Source organism: Manacus vitellinus, unplaced genomic scaffold (assembly GCF_001715985.3).
Source record: "Manacus vitellinus isolate BGI_N305 unplaced genomic scaffold, ASM171598v3 scaffold_59_pilon, whole genome shotgun sequence".
Taxonomy (NCBI): Eukaryota; Metazoa; Chordata; class Aves; order Passeriformes; family Pipridae; genus Manacus; species Manacus vitellinus.
In genome coordinates, this window is record NW_021940681.1 from 1079310 (window position 1) to 1094407 (window position 15098).

A 15098-nucleotide genomic window follows, 5' to 3' on the forward strand; every position below is an offset into this window, starting at 1 on the left:
ATCAAATGTAGAACAGTAGTGTTACACAATAAAGAACACTAATTTGATCATAAAGAACACTAATTTTCTTAAGGCATCTTCAGTATGGAGGACATTTTACTTTTCTAAAGATCCTGTAAAAACAAAGAAGTAACTAACCAACATGAAAGAAGAGACAAAGGACATCTAATCCAGTAAACCCAATTTAGTGCAAGCTTCTCTGACACCATTTTTGAATCCTTGTAAGGAACAAGCAGCAGAGATTCCTGTTTAGCATATCACCTGAAGGTAAATAACCTGGCAAATCTTTCTTCATGCATAATAAGAACAAAACCTGCTGTGTGTACTGACATGCTCAGAACAGGGTTCACTAATTTAATTAACTTATAACTGATCTTACAGTGCAGTACTTCTGAAAAGGAACCTAAATGTAGAAAAAACTACTACCTTCAGGGAAGAGGCATTAGGACTGGCACAGTGAACAGAACTTGACCATAATCTTTGGATGATTCCACAACATCCAATTTTGTAAGACAGCTATTCCATGGATTGTTTTTCAAATGGACTCAGTAACGGCTATACCTACTCCGTCTATGTGCTCTGGCCTAAGCACATCTCACTTTTGAAAGCATTCCATTGCAGATCCATATTTTAGCACAGCAGTTTGCATACCAGTTTGCGGGCAGGCAGTGCAGGAATATGGTACAACATGGCAATTTGATGTAGTCAGTGTCATCAGTTCCCATGTTTTTACAGTGACTCTTCCTGTATGCAATGTTGTTCCCGATTCCCCGAGATCTGATGTCACATAACCAGAAGATACTGATCCTTCCTTAAAAAAGAAATCCTCTGTGTCTTGTTTTTGTTATTACAGCAAAATGAAAAGCAGGAACAAGGACAATATGAATTCTAAAGATTTCAAAACAAGGAATTACATTTTAAAATGTAGAAGGATTTAGGGTTTTTTCCTAATATTTAGTTCACACCTTTAAATTTTGGGGATTTGGCAAAGGCTGGGACAGAGAACTTGGACATTTACTAAAAGGCACGTCTCTGCTGTCACCACAGGACAGTGTTAATGAATAGGCCAGTTATTTCCCTCCCTGGTATCTGTGCTCTCCAAAACTCTTTCAGTGTTATTACCCAGGCTGACTACATGAACTCTTTTAGGTTTTTGAACAAACAGGTTTATAAAAGATACCCCTTGAAACCTACTCGTGAAAGCATGAGCAAATAGTAAACGTGAAAGATAAAGAATTCGACCACACATCGAAAACATACCGCAAGGAGACTCGCAAGCCACCCAGATCTCTGAGTGGACTGTTCAGCACAAGTGTGATTCACTCTGGCACTAACAGCCTCTGCCGCTTCAGGGATACCTGCACGGTTAGAAACAGAGCGGGCATCACCGCTTCTAAATGTATCCAAAAAATCTTGACTTTTATTTTTTTCTCCCCCTTGTAACCCTGCAAACCGTGTAACTGAAGTTTGCATCGGCTGTGCACGCACTTCAGCCCACTGGCCACAGGGCACTGGGGCATGTTCCTGGCCAGGGACCTGGATGTGCAGGAGTCCCCCGATCTCCTGCCGCTCCGGGCGAACCGGAGCCGCTCGGGACGCGGGATGGGGGGTGCCGCGGGCAGACGCGGCTCCCGGGCGCCCAGGCCGGGGATCCGGGCCCCTTCCCCGGGCGGTTCCAGCGTGGTACCCCCTCCCGCCGCGGGACAACCAAGGGGCAGGAACAGCCCGGCTTTCGGCATCGCCGGGCTGCTCCCTCCGCCCCCGGCGCCCCGGAGCCGAATCCCGCCGCCAGCAGAGCGCCCGGCCCCGCGCCACACTCACCCGCCGCCGCCCGCTCACCCCGCCGGCCAGATGCCCCACGCCCGGGCTGAGCCAACTGGCGGCCGTGCAGCCCCGAGCCGAGCGGAGCGGCCCCGAGCCGGGCAGCCCAACGAGAACTCCCGACCCCAGCATCCCGCGGGGCCGCGTTCCCATGGGAGCGGCCGCGCCCGTCCCGGGGATCGCCCAAGCGTAGCGCTGGCGGCGCATCGGTGATTTCCGTGCCAAAAGGCCATAATTTGTAGAAAATCCCGCATAACTGGCACACAGCTCATGTTTGACTCATCTCTTGAGTCCCAGGAAAGGGTGTCTTTTCAGTTCTTAAAGTGTGAGCTGAAGCGCGATTTTAATACGATTTATTCAAGTACTGTTAAATAATTCTCATAGGGTATAATACATGTTTGATCTGTTTCTTTTGTTTGTTTTTTTTTTCTTTTCGAAGGCAAAATATGGCCCAGTCGACAGATGAAATGTCACTGCAGATGCTATCAGCCGTCAGTAACTCATCCTTGCTTCAGCCAGGCTTCTCTCTCCTGAATTTTGATGGGCATGTTTTCTTTTTTGGGCAGAAAGGATGGCCAAAGAGATCCTGCCCCACTGGTGTTTTCCTCCTCGATATAAAGCAGAATGAGCTCAAAATGAAACCTGCCGCCTTCTCCAAAGACTCATGTTACCTTCCCCCTCTCCGCTACCCTGCTCTTTGCACACTCAGAAGCAATGCAAAGTCTGATGAGTACCAGTATATCATCCATGGTGGTAAAACACCTAACAATGACCTCTCTGATAAGATTTACTTTATAAGTCTGGTAAGCAAAAATAGCAAGAAAATGACGTTCCAATGCATTGAGAAAGACCTGGGTGGAGATGTCCCTGAAGGTAGATATGGGCATACAATTAGTGTAGTTCATAGTCGGGGAAAAAGCATGAGTGCTATATTTGGAGGGAGATCGTATACTCCTCTTGCACAAAGAACCACTGAAAAATGGAACAGCGTAGTTGACTGTTTGCCATCTGTGTTTCTTGTTGATTTTGAGTTTGGATGCTGCACATCATACATGCTTCCAGAGCTTCAAGATGGACTTTCTTTCCACGTTTCAATCGCCAGAGATGATACGATCTACATTTTGGGAGGCCATTCACTTCAAAATAACACCAGGTGCCCCAACTTGTACAAGCTAAAAGTTGATCTCCCACTGGGCAGCCCATCTGTGACCTGCACCATCTTGCCAGGGGGGATATCAGTGTCAAGTGCTATAGTGACTCAAATCAGTGATACTGAATTTGTCCTTGTCGGTGGCTACCACTCTGACAACGAGAAACGGTTGGTGTGTAACACCATAGTTCTGGAAGACAGTAAGATAAAGATTGTTAAAAGGGAGAGCCCAGAGTGGACACCAGATATTAAACACTGCAGAATATGGTTTGGCTGTGATATGGGCAAAGGGTCTGTATTGCTGGGCATTCCAGGGGCCAACAAACAGTTAATCTCAGATGCAAACTACTTCTACATTTTGAGATGCAAACGAGAAGAAGAGGACAAGGAAGAAGAATTGACAACACAAATTTGCAGTCAGACATCAAGCGAAGACCCTGGAGATTCCACTCCATTTGAAGACTCGGAGGAGTTTTGTTTTAGTGCTGAAGCCAGTAGCTTTGACATTGATGATACTGACACTTACAATGAGGATGATGAAGAAGATGAGTCAGAAACGGGCTACTGGATCACCTGCTGTGCCAGTTGCAATATTGACATTAACTCCTGGGTCCCTTTCTATTCGACAGAACTCAACAAGCCTGCAATGATCCTGTGTTCCAGCGGGACTGGCCACTGGGTCCATGCGCAATGTATGGATCTCTCAGAGACCATGCTTCTATATCTCTCCGAAGCAAATGTCAAGTACTTCTGCAACAAGCACATTGACCTTAATAAAGGGCTACAAACTCCCCCAAAGGTGGTGCACCTGAAAAAGCAACCCATGAAACCATTGCGCAAAAAGAAAACCATGAAGTTAGCAACGTCCACAAAAAAGTCCTTTCTTCGGAGACTGTTTGAGTAGATTTACACTGCTGATTTGAATTCACCTGGGAGAAAAAGAAATCACAGTCAAAGACAGTAATGGTTGAAGCAGGGTGGGTTATTGGAGCTTGGAGAGATCTTGTTATTTCAATTATCTCAGTGTTTCTCTTACATTTCAAAGCTCATTAATTTATTCTGTCTCTTATGTGTATTTTTGTAATCTCCAGATAGGAACCCCTTCATAGAGGGAATTGTGCAAACACACAGTCAGATACTGGTAACTGTATGCTGTATTTTATGCTATAACTTACACCCCAGTAAGCTTAATGCAACTGCTGGTAGGATGAGACATTATCCCATGTACTTAGTACTGTTAGCATCTGTCCATAAAGAACATTATGTTACCCATTTTACTTTTTTATCTTAGTAGTTCTAGAAATATTTCACCTAATTTATAGCTGCATTAGTCCAATTTTTTGTTGGTGTAATGAAATAAAATGAGACTAATTACTCTGGTCTTAAACAAAAGTAGTGGAATAAGTCCCTTGTGTCAGAAATAATGAAATATTCAGACATTGAAGGTCAGTTTTCTTCAGGGAACTCCATTATGGAAAGCTTACATGTGGAGCATTTAATGCTGGATAATTAATTTTTTATTTTGAGAGGTATTGAATGATCATATGTCAGTTTTGCCTACAGTTGAGGAATATCATCTCACAGTATAAATCAAATTTCTTTTTAAAGGTAGTGTGCTCATCAACTGCTTTGTGTTTGTATTTTAAAAAATCTAGTAACCTAATAAAGTTTTTAATAAAAATGACTGTATTTTTTCACCTACTCATGGGGAAATCAAACATTGTAAATCCTCAAGTTTACAAAAGGACAGCATGTATGCTTGGGAGAACCACATGAAGCCTAATAAGGGGTCTAGCTTCACAGACACTCCATGCTGGAACTCCCACCGACTTTAGAAGTAGTTCCTTCTGATGAAGAGGACTTTTATCATTTACTCAGGTCCTACACTACCCATTTCCCTCTCTGCTTTCCCAGAGTAAACTCTGTAGAGTGTGAAAGCTTAGAAGTGCAAGCTGTAGCTGAAAGTGATCCTTTGGGCCAGTGGAGCATTTGTGAGCGTAGAAACAAATGCTGTTGGCTGTTCAAAGCATGAGGAGAAGATTAAATTCAGATTGAAAAGGACATTGTCAAGGTTGAATAGCCCAAGAGTTTAATAAGTTTTTTGGGGGATTCTTTTATTGGCTATTTGTAAAGCCTCATCACTCTTGACTTTTATTTTTATTACTGCTCCAAACATCTTTTCAGAAAATCAATACCATCAGCTCACCATTTGTGAGCCAACAATAATAGCACAGTATTCACAGTCCAACTCTCACGCTGGATCCCTGAATAAAAAAGAAAAACAGGAGCAGCAGCAGCTGTCAGGTATTTGATCACTATGTGCAGACCCTGAGCAGCCACTCCTTTACAAAGCAGCCTGTGTAGCACAGTGTTCCTATCAACGTGGATGTATATCCACAGTACTCCCCTTAAAACCTTACCAACTCCAGTCAACAGCAGAGAAAAGTAAAAGGCAACTGTACAAAATTTCCATTTCCAACCTTTTCATGTGCTGAGGGAGGTGATGGTTTGGGTTGAGCTTGTAAATGGGAAGTATATCACCCTGACTCCCTTCTCAATATTTTGATATGAGTATTAATTCATAGATTTCAATGCCAACTTCCCATTTCCTTTGTCATGCTACTTTACATAAGCTCAGAGTATATAGTGCTATATGTTTTTCCAAGGAGGAAATTAATATCATGCCCATGTAAAGTCCCTTCAAACCAATGATGTTTGGCAACATCCCCTTTTGTAGGTTAGTCAGAGGTGTTAGTGAGCTGAATTGTCATGCATGTTCATCATGGACTTATTTACATCAACAAAACAAAAAAAAATCCACATCATCACGACACCAACAAAGAGTGACAATATACTCCCACAACAAAACTCCACCCCTTATCACTTTGCCATTTTACAATAACAGGACTCCTCACAGTTATTGAACTCCTGGGCAATATCCAGTCTGAGTTTTTGCCTGTTATTTCTCCCAGTTACTGTCATTATCTCAAATTCCACAGACAGCATATTGTGTGACAAATTTGTCTGCTAGTGCAGACGAAAGGATGGAAACATTTTCTTGAGGTAAAGCTTGACACTGCCTTAGCAGAAGTGACGTTCAGCCTGAGATAAAGCCTGGTGACTCGGGCACTGGTGTTGTGGTTGCAGTGTGTTGGGAGCTACTCTGAATTTCCGGAACTGCCTCGTGCAGGTTCAGTGACTCCTTGAGCCCCTGGGAGCTGAGAGCAGGTACACTCAGCATGTGGCAAGCACAAGCACACATTGCAGCCCCTTTCAGTTGTTACCTGAGTTATTGTCCTTTAACACTGTGGCTATGAAAGAACAACTCTCACTCAGACTTTATGTTATACCTCATTGGGCCCATAACATTAGTGTATTATATATTTGAGCTGTGCTTTCTTAAAATGTGTGGTTTATTTGAGTAGGAGGGAGAAATTGCTTGGCTAAACCATGTCCCAGCCTCACAGTGAAGGGCTGTGCAAACAGCATTAAATCACAGTTCAGAGACTGTAGTTACTGCAGAAAGAGGAAGTTGTAAGTAAAATATAAAACACTTGAAAGCACTCGAACATAAAGAGATATATGAACTTCAGCCTGTAAAGAAGACACTTGACATAGCATTCAAGACTGCAGAAAGTACTTAATTTACTGAGTCATGTACTTTAAAAGCATTCATTGTCTTCAAAACCAGCTAATCAATACAAGATGTTTCTTGCTCAGGCAGGTTTGAATTAGCAGATAAAATGAAGTAGATTTGAGTGCAGAAATAAATCTCTATTGTATCTGCATTCAACTGACCTGTGTGTTTTGTAACCACAATATACAGCATCATGGTTCCCAGATAGATTTTAGTAATACCGTACTGCTATTATCAGCTTTTATGAGAATAATATATGGATTTTACTAGTATTGAAAGGTGCTTGGACCTTGAAGTACCTGATTAATGTACAGCAAAGGCACAGCACAAACTTTAGTGGTAGCTCCAAAGCATGTGTCGTAGTTCAGAGTGACTCACTGTACCAATAGACCATTAGAATGAGTGGAAATAATGCAACTGGGAGCCTAAAGCAAAAGGAAAATATTGAATTCAGATTGAAATGGAATCTGTAAAGTTATTTACTCCTAGACCCTATGTATTAAAGACAAAAGGATTGCCTTACTTCTCTTTTTTTTTTAATGATTGGTGGCTATACCTCCCTCCATATTTGATTTCCTATTCTATTCCGTTTCAAACAAGACTGAACTTTTGGGAAAGCCTTGAGCCTCTGAAAATCAAACTCCAATTGTTGTCTCTACTTCGAAAACTGTGACACCAGAGCCCATTTTTAATTTGAAAAAAGCAAGGCAATAACCTTATAAACTTTCTGGTTTCTATACGCATATCCATATCCATATACATACACAGGAAAAACAGGGCACTGGCCACTGCCACAGATGTGCACATATTTCCTTGTCCACTTGCTCAGAGTGCCCATCTCCAGAGGAAGAGCTGGGCATTGAAAACACACCTCTTGACCTCTCTCCTGATGCTGCTAGAAAAGGTGCTAAATAAATCCTTCCTAATATGTCTTTTTGGATCATGAACAATATTAAGCTTGATGCAAAAGTAGAAAAGCTCCCTAAACACTTAAGGAAACAGAGTTGCAGCTGGTCAGCTGTTGGAAAATTATACCATATTCAGTCCTCTAAAACAGCACTCTGAAGAAGAGCAGGGACAGGCCTCATTATTCTTCATCTGATCCCAACAGGAATACATGGAAAGGAAAATTCAGTCAGTTATTACAGATTTAGGAGTAACGGAGTTAAATCATTACCAGAAAACTCTCTCAGGCTTGTTTTTTTGTTTTATATGAGTTCTGATTTTTTCCATCCAACATTTTTTTTATTTGAGGTCAGATGAAAAAAATATGTTGGTGACATAAAGTGCAGATATGAGATGTCTAATTATCTGATTACACAAAGAAATCAGGTAGCTTAATTTGCTCATCATTAGTTCCATCCAAACCAGTTTGTTTACATAAATCTTTTAACCCAGAAATATCATTATAAGGAAGAAAGAAAGATTTTTCTGAAGTAGAATAAAGGTTAACTTCAAATAATGAACTGAAAGGTAGATTGGAAGTAATCTTTACAGTTCGGTCTCTGACAAGGAGTCAAAATTTGATGAAAAGGATGCACAGAAACCAGTAAAGAGACTTAATGTTTCATCATGTAGATAACAGTGCAAGGCTGATTTTAGATAAAATCTGGGGTGGTATTTTTAAATGAAGAAAAAGCCATTTACAGACTAAATAAAACTGGATTTATATCAGTTATTTTTCTGTCACACAGTTGCCTGTGAGGAAGGGTGCTGAAAGTACTGCTGAGACTCACAGAGGAATCTTCATTTGTGTTAATTTAGTGAATTCCAGAACAGGGCTGGAATCACAGCCTCTGGGTATTAGAACAGCCTAACTATGAAAAACATCCAGAATCTGAATGAAAAGTAAGACTGATACCATGAAATTATGTGCATCATTGAAAAACTGTTAAGAAATCAGAAGTCAGAAGCGTAAATATTTATAAGACCTTTATTTTAAACTGAATTAGGAAATTAATTAGGAAACTGTAATACATTAAGAAAAAGTAAAATTATGAAACCATCAGTGAGACAAAGCAAAGAACTCAATGTAATCAGAAATTAGGATGCTGTAAATATCTAGAGTTTGTGTCTGAACTACCAGACTAAAAGTCAAAGTTGATTTGCTTTAAGGCAATAGAATTATTCCTGTGAGAAAAAAAATATGATACAAAGATCATGGCTTCTAACATAGTTCACATCATTTTATAACATGTCAATTCACAATACAAAGCCCTCGAATAAAACAAAACAAGAAACATCATGTGATTGTATAAAAACTACAGCCAATACAATTTCATAACAAGACGGTAATTATTTACCATGAATTACTGAAGGATTTGTACCAATTATTAATGTAAAAAAGAAAATGTGGAAGTTTGAAAGAATACCATGAATAGAAGTGTCTCCATATTTCTAAAGCCTCTTCAAAATCAGAAAGCTTAACAATAGGCTGCATAACCAAATGATGCACCTGTCTGCAGTCAGGATTTGTTTGCCCTCCCATGCATGGCTCAGTGCATGCAGCATTGTTATTTTAGCTCTGTTTACAAAAGCTTGTACTTGACGGTACCTACCCTTTCAGTACTGTTTGTTCTAATGAGCTCAAAATTCTCAACTGATTTACAGAAGATGTCAACAATGGCGAAATAGAAGATTAAACTAGACTCAAATCTAAAAAAACAGAAAAGAAAAAAAAATAGTAGTACTTCTCTGTGTCAGCTATCCTGCCCAGAGCTGGTAGAATGTGAAATGTGTCTTTATGGCTTAATAATATTTCAGAAAAGAATACTTTCACGTCCCACTGCATTTCTCTATCCCCATCCAGGTTTTGCTCAGTCTGATGAGTTACCCCAGGATATAAGGCTTGTCTTAAGAAATCATACATGTAAGGATAAAACTTACTCAACCCTGTTAAAGATAGTGAGACAAATCACTTGCTGTTACATCAGCAGCCTGTTAAATTGAATTTGGAATTTGAAAATGTTAACAGAGTCACTGAAATTACATGTGCAAAATTAACAAAGTCTGGTCTGTCATTCCACAATACATATTCATTGTAATGGACAAGTTTGGATTACATGGGGGTGAAATTCATTCCTATGCAAAAGGCAACAAAAATTATATACACCACTTAAATGGAGTGAAAATCACCATGAAATTAGTTGAGATTGTTAAACAAACCCCTAATTTATTCAAGCAAAGTCAAGGATAAAACATAAGGTAATACAGTTGTCCCAAATACACATAAAGAGAAAAAAGAAAAGTGTGCAACTATCTGTATAATAAAATATATGTTGACCAAAAATGAAAACTGTATCTGCATTTACTGCTAAAAGATTTTCTTTCTTCTTCATATTTATACTCCATGGGAAACAGATGTATTTGTGATCTACATTTATTGGTAAAGAATGATACTTACGTAAAACTAGTTGTTATGCTATATGAGAAATATTTGTTTTCAAAGAAATTTTTTTTAAAAATTAATCTAGAAATGAACAGTCAGTAAGTACAGATATACAGATATACAGGGTACACCATACAAAAGATGTTGTAGTCCTTATGACTGCTAAGAAAAAAGGCATTATTTCCAACTGCAGGTTTTGACATTGTGTTTCTAAATGCAGGTTTGACATTTATACTATGTTTAAAGAAACCATGTTAAACCAAAATCCTAAATTACAGAACACTTGTAAAATATTATTTTAATTAATAAAAACCAAAAGAAAGGCATAATTAGAATAACACTAATATTTGTATTAATTACTAACACTTAACTCTATTTTTCATTGTCCATAAATGGTAAATGCCAGACCCTCAAAGAAACTTTACTATGAAACAAACCTCAGACCATTAATTCTTTTAAGTTTGTTGTTCACTTACACTCAGGAACCAACTTCTGCCACATCAAAATAAAAAAAAAAAGGTAGATTCTTTTAGATCCACACTTTGATTATTTCCGCATTTAATCTTGTTTCAGAAATATTACTCCAATTAGAGTAATATCTTAGCTACAGATGCAAATCTGAAAGGCCAGATGATTTTGGGGCATCTGAGGTACTTGAGTATGTTTCATGAATATGTAATTGAATTAAAGCCATATAATTTTAGTATATGAATATACTAAATATCACTTCAGAGAGATAAATACCAACTAAACACTGAGTAATAGTGTAAAATATGTTATGCAGAAATTTCAAGACAGTTTATTACTTTTTAACTAGTCATGAATGCAACTATCTTTGAGGTAAATAGATATAATTCCACTTTCACATATTTGGAAAATGAGGCTGTGAGTGTGTTATATCCCAGGTGTGAAAAAGCTCCCTGTCAGATACAGTTGGAGTACATCAGCAGCAGTCAGTGAAATATCCTACTGTCATCTATCTTATCAAAGTAATAAACATCTTCTGACAAATGGGACTGCTGTGACTAAAGTCACTTGGTGAAACTGTGGGCCTGCTGGTATTAATGATGATTTACTGGTGACTTCAGTGAGGCCAAGAATTCATTCAATATAACTATACTAATACAAATTGTACTATATACTGAAGTAACCATAGAAATCTAAAATGCTCATGAAGCAGTAAGCTACACAGCAGAGCTTGAATGTGCTTTGTATAATGAGATAACCACAAGGCACTGTAAATCCTGACTTACGAGAACAAGTCTGCATTTTAGAGTAAAGAGGCTATGATAAAAATATATTTTAAAAACTTCAGTTACCTTTCCTATATCTTCATATAGTAAATTAGCATGGCGATATCACCATCTGCTCCTAAGCAGTACTACAACATATATGTTAAATAATATTTTTAGAATACGTGAGATCAAAGTTTGCATCTTTAGTCAGTATTTTATACAAAAATAACTGAACTTTATGCCAAATCAATTATCCAAGTGTCTTACTGACGAATCCTTACTTATAAAAACCAAAGAACCATCAATAAAATAATCAAACCCTCTTGAAAAGTAAATAGCAAAATAGCTCTAAAAAGTAAAACAGAACAAACAGCCATGCTCCCTTTTTCAGCAACTGTCTTAACTCTCCAGAATCGTATTCCTTCCAAAATAATACTCTCTATAAAACCTTGTCTACTTTGATTTTATCACTTAGAAACAACACTCCAAGACCAAAACAAAACAGAGACCCTTCTTTGCAATTTGTTTCTGCTTTCATGTAATTTAACAACTAGTAAATGCACCAGTGCATTGTCTCTTGGAAACTCCCAACAGGCATGGCGTTTATTAAACTCCTCTCAGCACCTTTGATAGGGAGTGTAAAAATGATCATTTCAGACTTCCCTGTACCTCTGCAGATCTGAAAAAGAATCTGCTTCCTTGCAGAAAGACATCATTACAAACCAAACACCAAAGGTGGTTTACATTTAGAGTACTGCTGAATCATTTTTTCCCAAGACCTCCACTGGCAAGGAGTCACCTAAACTATCCTCTGAATCAATGGTGAAGCTCTGGTTTTTTAATGTTTTATGAGCATTCATGAACTTCTGGAGGTACTTAGAGGTATATAGCCAGTGATGTTTCAAGACATCCTCCATCTCATAGAATTTGGACTGCCTGGCATTCATTTTTCGGAACCTCCTAAACAGTTTGTTTCCAGACTCATTTCCTTCACTTGCCCAGGCCCCTATGGATCCATCTCTTTCAATGATTTCAGGAACATGAGCAAGTGTTTTGTGGAAATAATTTGTAATCTTGCCTTCATATCTGTACTTGAACTTTGTAGATAAGAGCTCAGCAAAACGCTGTGAATTGTAGCTATACTGGCACAGCAGTTCTGGGCACTCCTTGGTAGGGCATGAGGATCGCCACACTGGCTTCATCTTCAGATAGAGGTCCATTAGTTCTTTTAGGGCTTCATGCCTTTCCTCACACTTTATTAATTCACATACTGCCTCTACTGCCTCTTTGGACATGAGCTTTCTAGCAAAATTTCCACTCATCTTCATCATAGGCTTCAAGTTCATCTTCTTCCTGAGGTGTTTGTCAAGAGTCAACTGCCACCTCTTCCTCTCCTCTTTAGACACATCAGGATTCTTGTAAAGTTCACCAATCTCCATCTGGAAAATCCTGTAGAACTCTGTTGCATTGCCAATGTCACAGTGCAATGCATCTATGGAGGGAACGGTCTCAATAAAAGGTTTGGCTGAAACACCTTTCACTCTGTCACGGAGCTCATCAACAGATTCGTGATATGGGTTGGACCTCCATATTTCATATCGCTCCAGATTTTCAGCATGGCTCCTGGTTATGGAGTGGAAGACCAAATTCTGGGATGCCTCCAAGCGGGTTGCATCACACAGGGTACAAATGTAAGTGGAACCTGAGGCCTCCAGCCCTTCCACTTCCCGCACAAGTTTCTCATCATATCCTGTACCCCTAAAGACAAATCTGAATGTTCTCAGGATGCCTCCCATTTCAAGTAGCAGTTCACTGTTTTTCATAGCCTCTCTTTCTGCTATGAGGGGGCTCAGGATTGCCGTTAGAGTTTCATGATCTGATTCGTCAGCCAGCATAAGGCACAAGGGCTTGCAACACAACTCTGAATTTGGCTTTACTTCCTCAAAGATCCTCTTGCTTTCATTCCCATGTGCTATAGCAATGTTCATAACTGTGAAAGAAAAGCGAACAGCCTTCTCTGGGACAGCAGGCCCGCTTCCATGCTTCTCACTGACATCTCCCATTCCATCACAGGACTCTTTTATTACCACGGTGAAGGGACCATTCAAATAGTCGTCCAGATGTTTTGCTTTCATGCCTTCCAAGATCTCCTCCTCCATGTCCTTTAAGGCACAAACCAAGGCTGCATCATATCGAAATCTCTTTGCAATTGTGTCTACTGGGTAGTCATCAACTGAGAGTGGCAATCCTGATAGACCGTCTATAATTCCTACCTCTGTATTAGTGGATACATTTTTCAAGGGAGGTTTCCATTCAAATGGGTGATAACCTGGTAGGAGGGCTTTCTCAGCAGTGCGAAGAGCATGCAAGGGTTGGAAGATCTGCCTCCCAGTGACAGCTTTTACAGTTCTATACATTTTATGGTACTGGCTACAGCTGAGAAATGTGTTGACTCGGATTGCCAGACAGACAGCAGGATGAAGTCCAGATCCCCTCCCTTGCATTATAGCCTCCAATTCATCTGCTTTTCTGTGTTCATTTTTTGCTCTTAAAGCTAGAAGGAACAAAGTCATGCATACAGCCTTTATATCACCACCCTCTTCTTTCTCAGCAAAAGCCTTGACTTGACGTTTCAGTTCCCTTAGACGATGTTTCTGAGCTCTCCTTGTCAAAGATAGGAGATGCTGCCTTGGTCGGCCACCTTTATTTATGTAGCTATAGAGCTCTCTATCTTTCATCTCCTTGTGGCTGGAGAGGTGTTGGCCATATTTTCCATGCAAAATCTCTTCATCACATTCCTTTACAGGGCATCTTATACCCAGGCTATCAAGGATGTTCAGGAAGGATTTCACTGGGGTTACCAGATCAGTAGGGAAGCAAGGATACCAGCAGGAGGGGCAATAGCTGCCCATAACCTTGATACATTTAAGGATGCAAGTTCTGCAAAACAAGTGTCTGCATGTTGTTTCCACTGGATCTGCCAAAATATGCTCACAAATCTGGCAAGAAATTGATTTAATGAAATCTACTGGGTAATCAACTGCAAGCAGCTTGGTGCTGAGATGTATATTCTTGCAATTGACAATCTCTTTCATTAAATTTTTGTTGTTTATCTGTACCTGGTTCTTTACGCCTCTGTTTAGTCGAGCACGTTCCACAATGGTCTTCACACGTTTGCCTTGTTGTACACTTGATGGTTGGCTTTTTCTCTTGACCCCTCGACTGGTAGTATGGCATACATCACAGTTTGGGGAGTGAGGTTGCCACTCCATCGTGCTGTTCCTAGGAAAATATACCTCACATAGGGTATTACTGTATTTTCTATGGATAATACTCCAACAGTTGTGACAAAACCGAGTGGGATGGATAGTATCAACATCCCCTCGCACATCAATCTTGAAAACCTTAGCAATAAGATCTGGCCAAGAGGTTGCTTTTTTTTCTTTCTTTCTCAGAAGACACAGAGTTTCATCATCCACCGGCCCATGCACTGGATGAGTTCTCTTGTAGCAATCAGTTTTAAATGAAACTCCACAGATGCGACAAAGTTGCTTCAGATTGTTCTGATGAGCTCTATTGTCTCGTGTTTTCATGTCATGGGCCTCTTTCTCAAGTGCCTGCCTATTGGTCATTAACTCCATCTTTTCATCTCTTGACACTGTTTCATCTTTATGCAGTATGATTTCTTTGTTTGAAGAAGCAATCCCTTCTGCCTGATCTTTGTTTATGTGCTGCCTGTCATCAGAGGGCATTTTTTCAGATGATCGCACTTTAAAGAGCTTGAATTTCCATTCAGAAAATTTTTTATATGGATGCTGAATTTCTTCAGGTAGACCCATTTGGGATGCTACTGACATCTTCAATCTG

At 39.8% G+C, this 15098-nt stretch overlaps 2 protein-coding genes across 2 annotated transcripts; one reads left to right on the forward strand and one right to left on the reverse strand.

Moving 5' to 3' along the window:
- The first annotated feature begins 2258 nt into the window (after nucleotides 1-2258).
- RAG2 (recombination activating 2) lies at nucleotides 2259-4427 on the forward strand. Its single transcript, XM_008919958.2, has one exon. It carries the CDS (start codon nucleotides 2268-2270, stop codon nucleotides 3873-3875), a length of 1608 nt encoding a protein of 535 aa, XP_008918206.2. The 5' UTR covers nucleotides 2259-2267; the 3' UTR covers nucleotides 3876-4427.
- A 7384-nt stretch (nucleotides 4428-11811) lies between these two features.
- RAG1 (recombination activating 1) lies at nucleotides 11812-15088 on the reverse strand. The gene has a single exon (XM_029963339.1). The coding sequence runs from the start codon at nucleotides 15086-15088 to the stop codon at nucleotides 11978-11980; it is 3111 nt and encodes a 1036-aa protein (XP_029819199.1). The 3' UTR covers nucleotides 11812-11977.
- Nucleotides 15089-15098: the final 10 nt, after the last annotated feature.

Bases quoted from the DNA above. Each gene is read 5' to 3' on its own strand.
- RAG2 (XM_008919958.2), top strand. From the start codon at position 2,268: ATGGCCCAGTCGACAGATGAAATGTCACTGCAGATGCTATCAGCCGTC.
- RAG1 (XM_029963339.1), bottom strand. From the start codon at position 15,088: ATGTCAGTAGCATCCCAAATGGGTCTACCTGAAGAAATTCAGCATCCA.